General features: G+C 46.0%; 1 protein-coding gene across 3 annotated transcripts in view; it reads right to left on the bottom strand.

Moving 5' to 3' along the window:
• BANP (BTG3 associated nuclear protein) overlaps nucleotides 1-16458 on the bottom strand; it is a 120885-nt gene that overhangs the window by 86413 nt on the left and 18014 nt on the right. For all 3 annotated transcript variants that reach the window (XM_077310010.1, XM_077310009.1, XM_077310008.1), the window contains 2 exons: nucleotides 5783-5905; nucleotides 5358-5533 (listed from right to left, as the gene is read on the bottom strand). In XM_077310010.1, coding sequence (XP_077166125.1) covers nucleotides 5358-5533; nucleotides 5783-5905 — 299 coding nt within the window. The remainder of the gene's footprint in view (nucleotides 1-5357; nucleotides 5534-5782; nucleotides 5906-16458) is intronic.

Here is a 16458-nt window from a genome sequence, read left to right as displayed (position 1 = left end):
TTAAAAGCAAACATTTATATTAAAATAGGAATGTCCATATAATCAAAAAATGAGTAATTTCCCCAAAACAGCCAAGCCAGATGGGAACGCTGCACACATGGAAGCAGTTGAATAACTCACCAAGTTTCCAGAAACCATTCTTTTTGAGAGAAGAGCATGGCTTTGAAAGAACACTTAATGGTTAATTTGGAAAACATTCTAACCATTACCTAACTAGGAAATACTGCAAAGGACATGGATGCTTCTTCGCTGCTTTTCCACCATACTGGCATAGGCATTCACTTTGTCCAGTCTTCAAGACATTGGACTGGATCCTCTGGAAAACAACCAGAGTCCTTTCCTCCAAGGGAAAGATCATCGCCCATCTCCGGTGTCATGGGAAGACTCCGTGAAGCACCTCCCATGGGGAACTGATCTATGAAGTCAAATCTAGTTGTCTTGTCCTAAATAACTTGATCCAAACATATCGCAGGCTTCAACTTGCCCTACACCCCATTACACTTGCTCTTAGGACCAACTAGTATAAATGCCATTTACCTCCTGCATCAGGATGTGCTGAAAGGCATTCTGGGTGGCTGCCCCACAAGCACAGAACCTCTGCCAAGCAAAGACCAAACCACATTCATGCAGCTTGCAGAAAACCAGGAGACCCTTGGTCAGTTTTTCTTTCATTTCTGGAGGCTTCTAGGAATGGCAGTGAAGCCAGGGTGAGGTTTTACGAAAAGTTCACCGCGCTTGATTCAGAAGCAACCTAGAGAGCTCTCTTCACGAATCCTCTGTGCCCCAATGCCAAGAGGACCTCCGTGTACCCAGGACACATAGCAATAGGGGCAGCTGCCTCTGGATTTGGAGATTCCCCAGGGGGATTTGCCAAAGCCTGGACAGTTAAGCAATGCACATAATTTTTTCAGATGTTTCTTTGAGACTGAAGTGGAGGCAGTAGTAGTAATAAGTAGTAATAAGTAGTAATAATTACCTTCTAAGAACCCATTCTGTCCATCCAGTCCCTTAACATAAAGGCTACTGCAAGCAGAAACTGAACTCAAAGCATAATGCAATTTGGTGAAGCCATTTCCCTAGAGCTAGGGCCTTGCACTGCCCCAGAGATCAACCAAGTTGGGCTACAGGCATTTTAAAAAGGACATTGTTTTGCAGGTTCCAAAGAGATGAAGAATATGAAAATACCTGTCTATAAAATATCATATCATACCATATACAAAGCGCACACACAAATATACAAATATATGTGTACTTTTTACGTTCACTTGACATAGAGCTCCCTCTAGAGCATAAAATAATATTTTAAAAAATTAAACCGCTCGTTCCTATTGATAAGAAAATTATGTCTTTTTCATATATTTCCTGCCCATCTGTTAAGACTTGCTCTGCCTCTTAGTAATGATCTGTTGACAGCTACCATTTGCCCCAAAACAAATGGCTCCCCTAGATGAGCATGAACCATTCAGACAGGAACCAGACTGATTTGTTTCAGCACCTCGGCCACAGGTGATCTGCAAACAGAACGGCTTGGACAGAACGGCAAACAGAACCTGGTTCCAGGTTTTGGAGGGCCCGGGCAGAGAATGCCCTCTTGGATTCTGCTTCACAGCAACACACCAGCAAGAAACAGGACAGCCTTCCGGGAGGGCGGTATATAAATATAATAAATAATAAATAAAATAATCGCCCCTAAGCAGTTTAGAATGTTCTACAGTCCTCTGAGCCTCACTTATCCCTTTTACTTGAACTCTTTCTACATTTCAAACGAACTTGAAGATTAATTTCACACTTCTCTGCACTACAGCTGAAGACACGTGAAGATGTCTTAGACTGAATCAGACTGGATCAACTATCCGGGGTCTCCGGCAGACATCTTTCACATCACCTCCAGCATGGTTCTTTAACCGGAGATGCCGGGGACTGAACCTGGGATCTTCTGCATGCAAGGCAGAGACTCTAGCACTAAACCAAGGCAAATCTCAGGCCAATCTTTCCCAGAATGAAGCCTCGTTCTGCGTGGCCTCCAGGAAGTCCCATTCAGTTTCTCCTCCTGCCTGGCCAGACTCATGCTGGTCTTCCTCAAAGCTTTGCTGGGAGAGCTTGGGGCGTGTGAATTTATAGCCAGCTATTTGAAACACTCTGGCTTTGCTGGAGGAGCACGCTTTGGGGACCAGCAACACGCAGCTGGCCTTCTAACAAACAAGGGCAGGGCAGGGGATGGTGGCCAAAGGGGAAGTGCTGATACTAATCTGGGTTCTCAAAATGGTATATCAATTTCAGTGGAAGCTCTAATTGATGAGTCTCAGAAAGCTGTTTGGTCAGCATTTATAAATACAATAATCCTGCTAAAAAGTCAACATCTGTCTGCGTCAAAATCTGTGCCAAGGAATCATGTAGAAAAGGTCAGACAGCGACAGCCTCTTTTTTAATCCAGCAGAAACGACTTCCCTTAAGCAAATGACTAAGGCAAAATTATTGCAAAGAGCATAATCTCAACACAAAAGTGACATCAATTCTGCAGTCGCATTTTAGCCGCAATGAACTGAAGAGAGCACTCCGAATGAACTCTGCCTTGCCAGCCACACCCCTCCTGTAGAGAGGGGAAAGGCCGCAATTCAAAAGCCCTCTTTGAAGGCAAACGCATTAGCCAGGAATATGCAGTCCTGTGTTTTGGAAGCAGAGCCCTGGCACCATCTCCAAACAGATAACAAACTGGACAAATGCCAACCTGGGAAAACGGAACCATCTACCGATGGACTAATCCAACAAAGCAACCGTGCAGTCCAATTTTGCACCACTTGCAGCATGGAGGCTTAATGACTCCACCGATGTGCTGCTTGATAGATCTCTCCGCTGGCAGCTATTGTGTCTCGTGCAGGAAGGACAAGTTCAAGGCACAGGCTGCCAGTGGGCATGAAGACCCACCGCTCTTGGCAAAGCAACACAGGTGTACATGTCATGGGTGCAGGGCTGGTTCCAGGTTTTGGAGGGCCCGGACAGAGAATGCCCACTCTCAGACGCCTCTTCTTGTCCACCCACTTGCTTGAGCGTCATTCTCCTGCCCACCTCCAGCTCTCCCACACTGCCTGCGTGCCCTTTCCCCAATGATCCTGGCAGCTAGCATGGCCACTGCCATGGACACTAGGAACACGGATGCCTTCCGCATCATCCAGATGCCCTTCTCCAGCAGCGCTAGGCAGCTTATGCAGCTGGGAGCCCAGATGACAAAGCACTCCCCAGCAGGCAGTGGGGAGGCAGGAGAGCAAGCATCAGGTGAGACGTGTGAGCAAGGGGTCAGTGCGGTCGTGGGCCCTGCCGGGAGCCACGGATTCTGGCATCTGCCCCACTGCAGAGTAGGTTGCCGCTGGCCCTGCAGAGGTGGCTCATCAGTAGCAGGTTACCAGCCAGATGCAGAAAAAGGGACACCTTTCCTGTCTACGTAGCTGCTAGCTGTGAGCTTGGCTTTGTTTTAGCCCTAATGACTTGACTCACCTTACCCTCTTAACTGTCTACCGTGTTTCTTCTGAAAGCTTGAAACATCCCGTTTCTGTCCCTGTTTTGTGGCTCCAGAACTTTCCCCCACAAGACATCTAGTTTTCTCTAAGGAGGGATTTTCCATTTTTTGGCCTAGGCCAGGGGTAGTCAAACTGCGGCCCTCCAGATGTCCATGGACTACAATTCCCAGGAGCCCCCTGCCAGCATTCGCTGGCAGGGGGCTCCTGGGAATTGTAGTCCATGGACATCTGGAGGGCCGCAGTTTGACTACCCCTGGCCTAGAATGTCATTATTGCTCAGGAGCATCTGCCTGCGGTCTGCCTGCCCACGCCCAGGTTGACAGAGAGAACTGGGCCCTTGGGCCCTCTCCCTCTCAGCACACAGCGTATTCCCTGCCTGCCACATGTGAGACTGAACTGACTTTCATTTTGCACTGACGGGAGATTACTAGAGACCTATTGAAAACGGCTGCATTCCGGGAACGCTCCTTTTCTGAGATTCGAGGAGCAGAACACAGCAGTCTTTGGGAACTGAAAAATTGCTGACAAGGCTATCTTGTAAACAATACATTTTTGATGGGAATTTCCTGTTTTTTTACTTAAGATGTTTAGAACTGCCAAAGCAACTGTTTACTTTCAGAACAATTCCACATTAGCAGCAGGGCAAAATGACTTGCAGAAGGCGGCATGAGTCCCAACTGCTTCCAGAGAGACGCGTTTCAGCTCTGAGGTGCCGCTGCAGGAATTAAGAAGCAGTTCTGAAAGAAAGCGTTATATGTTTTTTGAAATGTAAATCAAGTGCTTTTGATCTATTAGACCAGCCATTCTCAACAAGGACCATAGGGCCCACTGGGAGACCCTGGCACATTTGAAGGGGGCCACCAGCTGAAACATGTGAGAAGGGGAGCCCAACAGGTGCATGGGGAGGCCCCGATAACTGAACCAATGAAATACCCTTTTTGTTACATATGATGTCATTAATTGCTAGAAAGTTTGACCTTTGTCAGGGGGAAGAAAACAAAATAATATCATGCATCCCTTTGCATGTGCTTGAATTAATGAATTCAAGAAAACAATGCAGATGATCCTCTAGGGGGAATGTTCTAGAAATCTGTCTCGTGTATATATAAGACAAAGTACGTCGAGTACATTCATTTGTAGCTTAGGCCTTTTTTAGCCTGGCTCATTGTGCAAACAGCCAGCCTGCTGCAGGGGGCTCCGGAACCTAAGAAGAACTCCTAAAAGAGACATGGCCCAAAAAAGGTTAAGATGGGCTGTATTTGCACATTGAGATTACTTGGCGTGTTGTGTTTCTCATATCATCCACTGCATTAAAATTATAATGCACTGTGTTCTAGTGGCATCAAGCTACGGGAAGTGGTCATCCCACCCCCCCACAACCACCATTTTACAAGCCACAATCACACTTGCCACTCATTGTTCCCTGAACCAAAACAAAGCAAAACCTCCTCCAGAGGTCCATGTCTGAAACAGCCATAAAATCCACTCCAGGACTGTCCCATTCACTCCAGGGCTTGTTGAACAAAGTCAACCCAGAGAAGTAGAACAAAATTTGAGTCCAGAGCACCTTTAACACCAACAGAGTGTTGTTCAAGGCATAAGCTTTTTTGTGCATGCTCATGGTGTTCTGTCTACATCCACAAACAGCTTACATGTCTTGAATAAAACTCCGTTGGTCTTAAAGGTGCCTCAGGGCTCAAACTTTGTTCTGCTGCTTCAGGTGAACACAGTGACCCACCTGAAGCTAGGACATAAAAATGCATACCCGACTGCTTTGCTTTCAGACCTACTGCAATTCCAGCACCCAGTTTGGCCCAAGACCTGAAACTGTATTCTACATACCTTCAGAGTTCAGTGTAATAAGAGTAACGTTGTTTCCGATACTCTGGTTTCCCAACTGGCCACTGTTAGAGATCGAGTCGCTGGCTTCAGACCCACTCTCCCCATCTTCATTGTGGCTGTCTTCATGACCTGGGACCTTCACTACGATGGTGTTCTGTCTACGCCCAGGAACAGCGCTGTGAAAACAGGATTTGGGGAAAGCACCACAATGCAGGGTTAACAATTTCAGTGTTGTGCTGTACAACACTAAGCTTTGCTAAATCACTGATTACTGCAGTTTCAGAGGGTAGCCGTGTTCGTCTAGATCAGCCAGCTACCAGCTGGCAGGGGCTCATGGGAATTTTAGTCCATGGACATCTGGAGGGCCACAGTATGCCCACCCCTGGCTTAGGATCAGGGAAATTTACACAGAGGCCATAACTAACTTGCTAAGGATATTCTCCAGGGAATCCGCTGCTCTGTTCAATGGTTCTTCTTGCCCCACCATCTTGGCCACGATGGAATTCTGGCGATCGTTGTTAAGTATTACGGTGGTCTGAGGGACAACACTGTAGAGACATCATAAAACAGAGAGAGAGAGAAAAATAAAAACAACGAAAATGCTCTGCAGTCAGCTGTTAAAATACCATTGGTATTTTAATGAGGACTTCCATAAAAAACACAGCAACTCATGTGAAGCTTGGATATGTTTGGTTTCTCCCTCCTCTCCCTTTCCCCTAGTTTCAAAGATGTTTACTATGTACCAAATGTTAAAGCTTGTAATCCATCATATTTAAATCTCTGTACTATTCCTAGAACTCATAATTCTTTCAAAGGGAGGACTGGTTCAGTGGAATTATGTAATGGCCTCTGACCTCTGGCACGATTCCCCAGTATTTTATCAATGCAAAGTACACACAGAGAAAAAGAGAGCCTGCAAGCTCTTAACATCCAAGAACAGCCCAAGTTCCTATGGGGGGAGCTACGTGAGCAACAGGTCGCCCCCCTCCCTCCCCCATTTCAACGAGGGACATAAGTCTGTGGAGCTCACCAGAAGAAACAGCAGGGGGGGAAGAGCCAACTGCAAGGGTAGCCTTCACCAATGCAAGAGATGTTAGAAATCTGAAGGAGGGGGGGGGATAGGGCTTTTCCTAGGACTGCTTCCTCTCCCCTGGGGGAGGGACCAGAAATGTTAAGAGAAAATGGACACAGAAATAACACATAGTTTCCTCTCAACCCCAAACTCTTCTTAGTGCTTAAAGAACAGGAGATGTTAGCACATGAAATCACACTAATTGGCATGGTTATGATATGAATGCCTTGCAGTGCTGATGAGTTATTTACAGTCCGCCTTTCTCACTGTGGCTCAACAGATTACATAGGATCAATCAGTACAATCCAAAAGGCAATGCAACAGGCCTTGGACTTGGAGAGATCTGGTAAAACAACCAGAGGTGAAACACAGCATAAATGAAACTATCTATCTAGAATCATAGAATCACAGAGTTGGAAGGGACCCCCCAGGGTCATCTAGTCCAACCCCCTGCACAATGCATCTGTCTGTCTGTCTTGATCATCATATACACAAGAGCCTGTGGGCAAAAATCAGTCATATTTACATATCCTTGAAAACATTCCATTTACACAGATATCAGCATTTTCTAAGGCTGTGGTTGTTTACAAAAAGCAATACTGTGCATCTTGAGTGAGTAAAAGCATTTCATTCTTTCTAAAGGGAGAGGAAAGGGAAGGCGACTGTAAGCCGCTTTGAGCCTCCTTGGGTAGGGAAATGCGGCATATAAGAACCAACTCTTCTTCTTCTTCTTCTTCTTCTTCTTCTTCTTCTTCTTCTTCTTCTTCTTCTTCTTCGTCGTCTTCTTCGTCGTCTTCTTCGTCGTCTTCGTCTTCTTCTAAAAGAGAAAATATTTCACCAGGATCCTCCCCCTGCTTTTCCCTCATCCGTACTGGGTAAAGGTACACAGTGCTCTGTGGCACAAAAGAGCCATCCATTTCCGTCCATTTTGACAGAGCACCCACAGCACCCACCCCCTTGGGGTGTCCAGCTCATGCTTTTTGATGCCAGCGAGTAGAAAGAACTCCACCCAAGGCCAGACCTATCTGCTTTGCTTCACAGTACCCCAAAAACTTTTCAAGGTACTCTACAATCCCACTTGCCAGTTTTAAATGACATTTTGAAGCTCCTTTGAGGTACTTTGCTGCCACTTCTTTGGACATTCAATTCTTTATCGTCACATCCTTCAATTTCAATAAACTCAGAATGCCTGTTTAAGAAGTGTCACTTACCAAGACTGTAATTTTTAATGAACACTCTGAATAATTAATTGCAGCCATAGAGATAAATGCAATAAAATTAAGCTTCCATTTATGGAGACCTCGGGCTTTTGCTCATTCTTTAGTTTCCTTTGAATAGAAAAATCTTAAAAATGAAAATTGATATAAAATGGCAAAGTTCTTAAAAAAAAAAAGAACTAATTCATTTTTGTGGGCCATTTTAAAGTGTGCCTGATGGCATTTAATTAACTTAAAACAACTCAAAAATGAAAGGAGAGGAAATGCCCTGATATAAGCCATTAGTAATTAATTTAACTAGCACAAGGGGCTGTGGAGCCTCTGCACTGCGGAGAATCCAGTTTCCCCCAGCCCGTGCGTTTTTTCCATTTTAACTTTTGCCCTTTCCCAAAGTGACACTGAATTAGGCCACACGTTTCCTCGTCCAGCTCAGCAAAATCTCTGGCAAAAAGAACTTCTCCCAGACTGGAGAGACGTGCAGGATGCTTGGCTCACGGCTCTGCTAGGACGCACAGAGGTGCCAAGACTCAAGTGGTACGGAAGCCCTGGGAGCTGGTGAACGGCTCAATGTGGCCATTGATACCGCCTGTACTGGATTCATTAGCAGGTCCGGGAGGTGAAAGACGACTTCTTGAATAACGCTGTCTGCTGATGGACACGGAGAAAGCATGCAAGAGAGAGGGCCAGGAGTAAGCCATGCAGGAACAAGTAAGAGTCCACTGAAAATGGATGGCTCACATTTATTCATCATGCATCGTCATTGTCTGGCGCACACATAGTGCAGCCAAAAGATCTGAGAATTGCCTGCTAGCCAGGCAAGGCACATCAGAGGTAGCTCGCCACTACTATGACAAAGATGTGATTAAAAACCATCAAGATAATTCCTACACATGTTTGACATTTTAAATCTCATCTTTCCTCCAAGAAGCTCAGAGTAGCACATACAAGTTGCTGGCCTCTTTCTCTTTGCCATCACAACAGTCCTCATTTGGGGATTGGAATTCGTGGTCCAGTTCCAAGGCTTTGTCCATTTAGCCATGCTGGCGGCCACACCACACCACACAGCCCTGTCCGCGGAGAGCCAGATGGATAGCTCGGGGGCAGTGGTCTAAACAGGCCATCAGCAAACACAAGGTCAAGCAAACACACCAGCCTATTTCGACTGCTGAGATGAAGGGCTGCTTCAGAAGGTGTCGGATGTGTTTGTTTTTCTCACAGTAAGGTCAACCAGAAAGCTTGCTGCTGAGCTAACCGGCATTAACCAGCATCATTGTTGTCTGTCTAGACTACTAAAGGCGAAGGTTCTCGCCTCCATGGCTGCCAGTTCAGCTTCATCAAAATGACTTGGGAATCTGAGAAAGGTCAGGAGCAAGCACAACGTTTGGATAAGGCTGCACTCCGAGGCCTTTTTCCATTACTTCAATCCCCCGAAGTACTGAAATCTCAGAGCATTCTGTTTATTCAGGGAATGCCAACCACAAACAATTTTTTGATTAGCTGCATTCTCCGTGTCTCAGTGCAGGGGGGGAAAACAGAAAATAAAACACAGGTTTATTAGGAAAAGGATATATGGCATACCTGGACACTTGACTCAAACCATTAATAAAATTATAGGTTTGGGGTTTATCAAGGACTCATATAACGGGTTTTGTCTTGAAGAGGAAAGGGGAGGCCTTCACCAATAAGTTCTTGCCAGAGGTGATTTTGAACACGGAAACTCTGTATGTGACTCACATCCATCACCATTAGGGTCTCTCCTCCTCTTCCTCTTCAAGACGGCCTTACTAGTTTGGAGAGGAAAGCAAGGGGGGGGTATACAAAACAGGAGGAACCAAAATGACATTTCACCTCCCTCAAGTTAATGATCAAAGGAGTTCTGCTAGACGGACAGAAATTAGCTATGGAAAAACTCACACAGGAACCGTTCTGGGCAAGCCTTACACCAGGGAGGGCTATTTATAGAAATACTCCACCGGGTGAAAGAGGCGAGGGGAGGGCAGAGAGCCTTCCAGGATCTGGCTTGAAACAGATTCTTTGTTCTGGCTTGATGAACACAATCCTATTTGTACTTGCCTCAGGAATGCAAAGCACTGAATAGATGCCTTCCCTTAAGCGCACTTGAAAACAGTGTGGTGTTTTAAAAAGCTACGTGGTGGTGGAACGTGCCGTCAAATCAGAGCTGACTTATGGTGACCCTGTAGGGTCTTCGAGGCAAGAGACGTCCAGAGCTGGCTTGCTATTTCCTGCCTCTGCATCACGACGCTGGACTTCTTTGGAGGTCTCCCATCCAAATGCCTGCCAGGGCCAACCCTGCTGAGCTCCCAAGAGTTGACCACAGTGGCTCACAGATCCACGTACTGGAAAAGAGCAGCTGGCTGCTGCCTGAGGTTTACAGTACGTGGATGTCAGTAAAATTAGCTTGCTCACACTTAAAAAAAAAATGGGCCTGTTATTTTTAAACATCACCAAAAGAGACTTTGACAATTCAATTTAAAGCACTGTAGGGTCTCCAAAGAAGCCGCTGGCCTTGCCTCTCCTCAAGCTACAGAGCTGGTCAAGAAAAAGAAAGGAGTCTGGCCAGTGTGACCGTTGAGGAGAGCCAGCAGTTGGAGGCAGCTGGGGCTCTCTCAAAGCAAGCATGAGGAGTGTTGTATGGCCCCAACGAAGCATCAGGAGCCAAACTGTGAAGGCTGGAGGGGCGTGGGGGTGGTGGAACAGGGCATTCCGTTCCCTGCAGTGCTCCTTGCGCTTCCCCTCCGCAGCCTCTGCTCCACACACCCAGAGCTGCCTTATAATGGATCGGACCATCAGTCGATCAAGGGCATCATTGCCTGCTCTGACCGGCAACACCTCCCTCTCCAGGGTCTCAGGCTGAGGTTATTCACATCCTCTCCTGCCTGGGCCTTTTCACCAGAGATGCCGGAGATTGAACCTGGGACCTTCTGCATGCCACACGGAGTCTCTCCCAATGAGCCACAGACTCCAGGATGCTCCAGGAGTTAATTTTTAAAGGTATTTTAAAAATTTGTTGAACATTTATTGGGTGATATGACCACATATAGTCATGTTGACCCCCCCCCCCAAAAAAAAACCTGACCAGTGATGGGCCTAGAGGAGATGGGAAGGGGAGGGGCTCCAGGTTGGCATGTACACAACTGTGCTTCCCAACTATATTCTGCACAATCACACCACTTCTGGGGTTTCTTGAAGCCTGAAGGGGGTTTCTTAATAGTAAAAAAAACAAGCAGAGGACTCAACCCCACACACATTCCTTGTTAAGAGGCCAATTTGTCCATCAGTTTTCCAAAATAATCTGTTTAGCGTTACAGTCAAACCATTTCAGAATGAAACCCTCCTTTCTACCCCACTGCTCCCACCTCACCATAGGTTATTTTGGACTTTTTAGAATTAAGCACAACCCTTCGATGACACCATCAAAACTCAAACACTGTTGTCTCATTTGGACATTTTTATGTTCTTTTCTAGTTTGGGTTAATTATACAGTTTTTTCTCTTTGAATCTTTTATAACTTTTTGGCTTGCAGAGACTTAAAGATTTTACAAGATATTTTACAGTAGTATTTTATAACGTTAATCTTTTGTTGCTTTTCCCTTGAGAGGCATGATTAAAAATTCAAACGCCCTCAGTTTCCCCCCCCTCCCACGCACACACATATAAATAACAGCCCATTCCATTTGATCTTATTGTTTGTCTATCAACTGCCTGACAAACCCAACTCATTACATAAAGCCTTCAATGATTAAGAACAAATGGCTCATTAGAAACCACTTAGCTAATGGCTTTGGAAGTACCAGGGGAACTCATTTCAGATTCTCAGTTTATGACAATTTGACAAATCTAATCCTGCAATATGTTTGAACTAGCAAGAAAGCCCATTGCAACCAGGAATGCAATGGGCGCTAGGACCCAGGGGACACCAGGAGGTGCTTTTTTTTTCTGCTGCGTGGAGCTGTGAAAGGCTCCTACAGGGTTTTTTTTTTCTGCTGCTTGGAGCTGGGAAAGGCTCCTACAGGGTTTTGTTTTCTGCTGCTTGGATCTGCGAAAGGCTCCTACAGGGTTTTTTTTTCTGCTGCTTGGAGCTGTGAAAGGCTCCTGCAGGGTTTTTTTTTTCTGCTAGCTCTCGTGGGCGTGCCGGCTTGGAGCTCCTACAGGGGTTTTTTTTCCTGCTGCTTGGAGCTGGGAAAGGCTCCTTCAGGGTTTTGTTTTCTGCTGCTTGGATCTGCGAAAGGCTCCTACAGGGTTTTTTTTTCTGCTGCTTGGAGCTGTGAAAGGCTCCTGCAGGGTTTTTTTTTTCTGCTAGCTCTCGTGGGCGTGCCGGCTTGGAGCTCCTACAGGGGTTTTTTTTCCTGCTGCTTGGAGCTGGGAAAGGCTCCTTCAGGGTTTTGTTTTCTGCTGCTTGGATCTGCGAAAGGCTCCTACAGGGTTTTTTTTTCTGCTGCTTGGAGCTGTGAAAGGCTCCTGCAGGGTTTTTTTTTCCTGCTAGCTCTCGTGGGCGCGGCGGCTTGGAGCTCCTACAGGGTTTTTTTTTCTGCTGCTTGGATCTGCGAAAGGCTCCTACAGGGGTTTTTTTTTCTGCTGCTTGGATCTGCGAAAGGCTCCTACAGGTTTTTTTTTTTTCTGCTGCCTCTCGTCGGCGCGGCGGCTTGGAGCTCCTACAGGGGTTTTTTTTTCTGCTGCCTCTCGTCGCGCTAGCGGCGAAAGGCTCCTCCGGGGGTGTTTCTTTTTTTTCTGCAGCTTCTCGGCGGCTGGAGTCTTGTGTTGTGTTTGCGGCGGGGGCTTCCTTGGGGCCGGCCTGACGCGGTGAGAGACGCTTCGCGCCTCTCACCACGTCAGGCCGGGAGCAACTGCGAGCCGCGCTGAGCGCGGCTCGCAGTTGCTGGGGCTGGGAATCGGAGGGACCAATCGGCAGGCGCTTCGCGCCTGCCAATTGGTCCCTCCGATTGTCTGTCGTGAGGAAGGGTCCAATTCGGACCCTTCCTCATCACGGACAGAGCCCTCCTCAAGGCCCCTTAACCATTTATTTAGTCCGTGGCGCCCGCAGCGCCACGGGCGGTGTACAGATGAATTACTGAGTCCCACTTTAACCTCTCACCCCACTCCACGTTGGTGCTAAATGGTTACTTCTAATTCTTCAGCTCTTCTTATGAAACTCAGCACCACCATAGGAATAACTGTTCTTCCGGGGCTGGCCATGGTTCCTCCTTCATCTCTGAGCATAAAAATGATCCCATGTGCAATGTGCATTCACTGGCAGGGGCTCCTGTGGCAGGGGATCCCATGTGCATTCACTGGCACATTCACTGGCAGGGGATCCCATGTGCATTCACTGGCAGGGGCTCCTGGGAATTGTAGTCCATGGACATCTGGAGGGCCACAGTTTGACTACCCCTGGTTTAAGGCTCTCTGTCTTCACTCTTGACCCCTGCCTGGGGGACGGAGCTACTTTAATTGTTTTGTTTGGGGAATGTATATGTCACCTTTCCAGAGACCCACTCAAAATGAACAACAGCATAAAAGCACTTGCCAAGTGTTTTCTTGGCCAAATTGCTCTTGGGCTCAGCTCCCCATCCACAAAACGAGAACTGCCAGTGATTTTCCTTTCTGGGTTATTAACAAGAATTCTGTAGTGTATGACTAGTCTATGACATATTATTTATTTGATCAGGGCCATCAAGACACCCAACAGTTAAAACAAAACATTATATATTAAACAAAAAAACAATTCATAAACACAACTAAACCCAAAATTCAAAGACAAACCAGAAGCCAATAAAACAGTACCCAAAACAGGAGTGCATTTAAGATTAAGTTATTCAGCAGGAGTCATTCCTTAACTCCACGGCTCCTACCAGTGAAGGATCTTCCAGCCACACTAACACAGCCAGGAGAGGGATGGGCTCCTATCTCACCATGATTGTCGCCTTTGGCTGCCGGTCTGCCGTGGGGAAGGAGAATTTGGGGTCTGCCGTGGGGAAGGAGAATTCTGCTGTAAACCAACTTTGAGAGCCAAGCATATTATCTGGAGCATTACCACATCTGCTACTCTAAGTGTATGAATATAAAGGATTATTGCATACCCCAGAGACTAAGCCATCAAAGTTCTGTGATTAAAACTGACAAACTATTTTCCTTTTTTAAACCACTTGGCCATGTCTGCGGGACAGTTTATTACGATCAATGAACATCTTTATGATTCAAACATGGGGGGGGGGGGGGAGACAGGCACTGTTGCTATCAGCTAGAAGACAGCCTAGCAAACACACTGGTGGCAAATGAATATATTTACAACTTAATTACCCTCCCCTGGGAATTCCAAGTTCTCACTTTTTTCAGGATCCACATTTCTTGCTGCACACTACCTTCCAAGGAGCATGGGACACTGCAGTTTCTCTTACCATTTTTTCTCATTCAAGTTCAGCATTGAATTACAGCTCTGAAGGAATTCCATTTTCTGAAGCTCATTTTGAAACACTTTTAACACTTTCTGCTATTACAACAAACATCACAAAAGATCAGAGCCGTTCTGGAAGGACAATTCAGTGGGGAGGTGGGAGGCAGAGAGAATCTGGAGCCAAAAAGCATTCCAAACAGCATGGCCAAAGATACAGCATAACCCATTAATCAAAGCCAAGCACACTCAAAACTAGTGGATCTTAATGGGCTAGAGAACAAGCCACCCTGGTTATCAGGCAGCCACACCTACACAAACACACAAACCAAGGTTACGTAGTGTTGCAAATCCTACTATGACCCTACTTGAGTTAAAATGAGCCATTTTCTAAACAGCATAAACTATAATGAAACTATCCAAGCACTAAAGGCCAAATGACTTTCTAAAGAATGCCTCTGAGCATCTTCACAAAGAAACTGGGACGGAGGCCATCCAAGTCCACAAGCTGGTGGCTGGGCAGGCGTAGTGAGGATGTCACAACTTGTGATGGACTCCCAGTAATGTTACAGCTGACTCTGAACCCAATCCCAGCCCAGCACATCACCTGGCCAGACAGAAAGTCCCTGTGATTTCCCAGATTTTGTGCTCCTCTCGCCTTCAAGAAGCTACTGGTGAGCAGACTTGGGAGGGTTGGCAATTGAAAGGGTATGTATCTTGTTGCTAATCTAAGATGCATGGCTTCCCAGTGATTTTCTGGAGAGACTGTTTCTAAGTCCATCCAAGTCTCCAGATTAATTGATTTGAATTTTACACCTGATTTAAGTTTAAAAAGAGGAAGCATCTTTGCCACAGATCGTATCAGTGCTGAGTAGAAATGTCTGAATACAGCGTTGTTGCATTAAACAGAGAGTTCACTGCAATCAGTCTAGATATTGAGTTGCATGAAAGGGTCTTGTAGTTTAGTTGGACAACATTCAAGAAATGTGATGTCATAGGTTCAGCTCCCCTCCTTCACCAACTGAAGTTGGCAATCCTTAGCCCGCAAAGAGTGGTGAAGAGGTCACAGCCTAGTTGGATACGGCATCTGGTCTTCTGTTGATCATGGCTGTGCACTACGACCCTAACAGCACCTTGGTACTCCATTTGGTTAGCCCCAACACCGACCATCCAACTACAAACAGGTTGACAGTTTAATTGTTTCAACTACATGAAAAATGGCAGCAAGGCTTAAAACATTGTGGTCGCAACTATGTCACCTTTCTAATCTCACCCACGAGAGTGATAAACTTCCCTGGTTTTTCATCCATGTAGAGATCTTTTTTTAAAAAAAGAACACGTTTAAAAACATGCATGTTCAACAGACACATGGTCCAAGTAACCGCATTGTACACGAATTCAGTCTAACAATGCAAAGGACATCAGTGAAACAACTGAAAGCCTCTTACACAGTTCTCGGATCAAGACCAGCATGCTGGTCTTTGAATGGTCAAGCCTCTTTGGGGTCTTAACTTGACAATGTATAGCCCTTGAATAGAACTGCAAAGGCTACGATACAATGATATCGGATGTCACACCGCAAAGAAGAGAGAAGGCTGCCAGTTTTCATTCTGGAAGCTGTGGTCAAGCATATTTCCTTGAAGGGTACGATAAGTGTGGAGCCAGACCGCCAGGAAATTAAAGAGAGTGGGGCAGAGGGCCAAAGCAGTGGGGAGAACAAGCAAGACTGACAGATGAGCAGAGCCGAATAAAGCCAGGCTAGGCCCAGAGCATTCAGAAGGCTTTCAAAACATTTAGAATGCACACTTCACCAACCCAAACAGGCTCATGCCTACAAAAGATGACAAACCGACTACTTTAAAAAAGATGCCCAAAGTCTCTTCATTGATTTTGCTGCAAAAAACAGCATGGCTACTACTCTTCTAGGACTTATGCACACACACACATACACCCCTCTCCATGCAGTTCCTGGCTGTTGTAAAGCCCCGAGGTAAAACACAAATCTGAAAACTTCTCTCACTCTACTATATTAAATTAGCAACAAAAATAAACAGAGCAGCTGCGAAGAAACACAAAGACCTGGCTTGGTAGATAAGGCCGAAAGCTACATATTCATGTCTTATCTGTTTCTTAAATCACTGTTACAATTTTCCTTACTTATGGGATATTAAAACATTGTTTTGAAAAGAAAAAGCACAAGTGAGTACCTGAAAGGGGAAGGGGGGACGCCTTCCGTCCATGTTTCAAATAACCTATTGCCTTCTGCTTAATTCAGCAGGATCTTCTGACCCGCAGAGCCCAAAGTCTTCACATCCACATATGATAGATTTCCTAAATAAAACCTTGCAACAGTTGGGCTACTGTCAGTGTGTCCGCAAAACAACCCACACGTGTTCTCCAGAA

This window comes from Paroedura picta, chromosome 14, assembly GCF_049243985.1.
Source record: "Paroedura picta isolate Pp20150507F chromosome 14, Ppicta_v3.0, whole genome shotgun sequence".
Taxonomy (NCBI): Eukaryota; Metazoa; Chordata; class Lepidosauria; order Squamata; family Gekkonidae; genus Paroedura; species Paroedura picta.
This window is presented reverse-complemented; position numbering and strand designations above follow the sequence as displayed.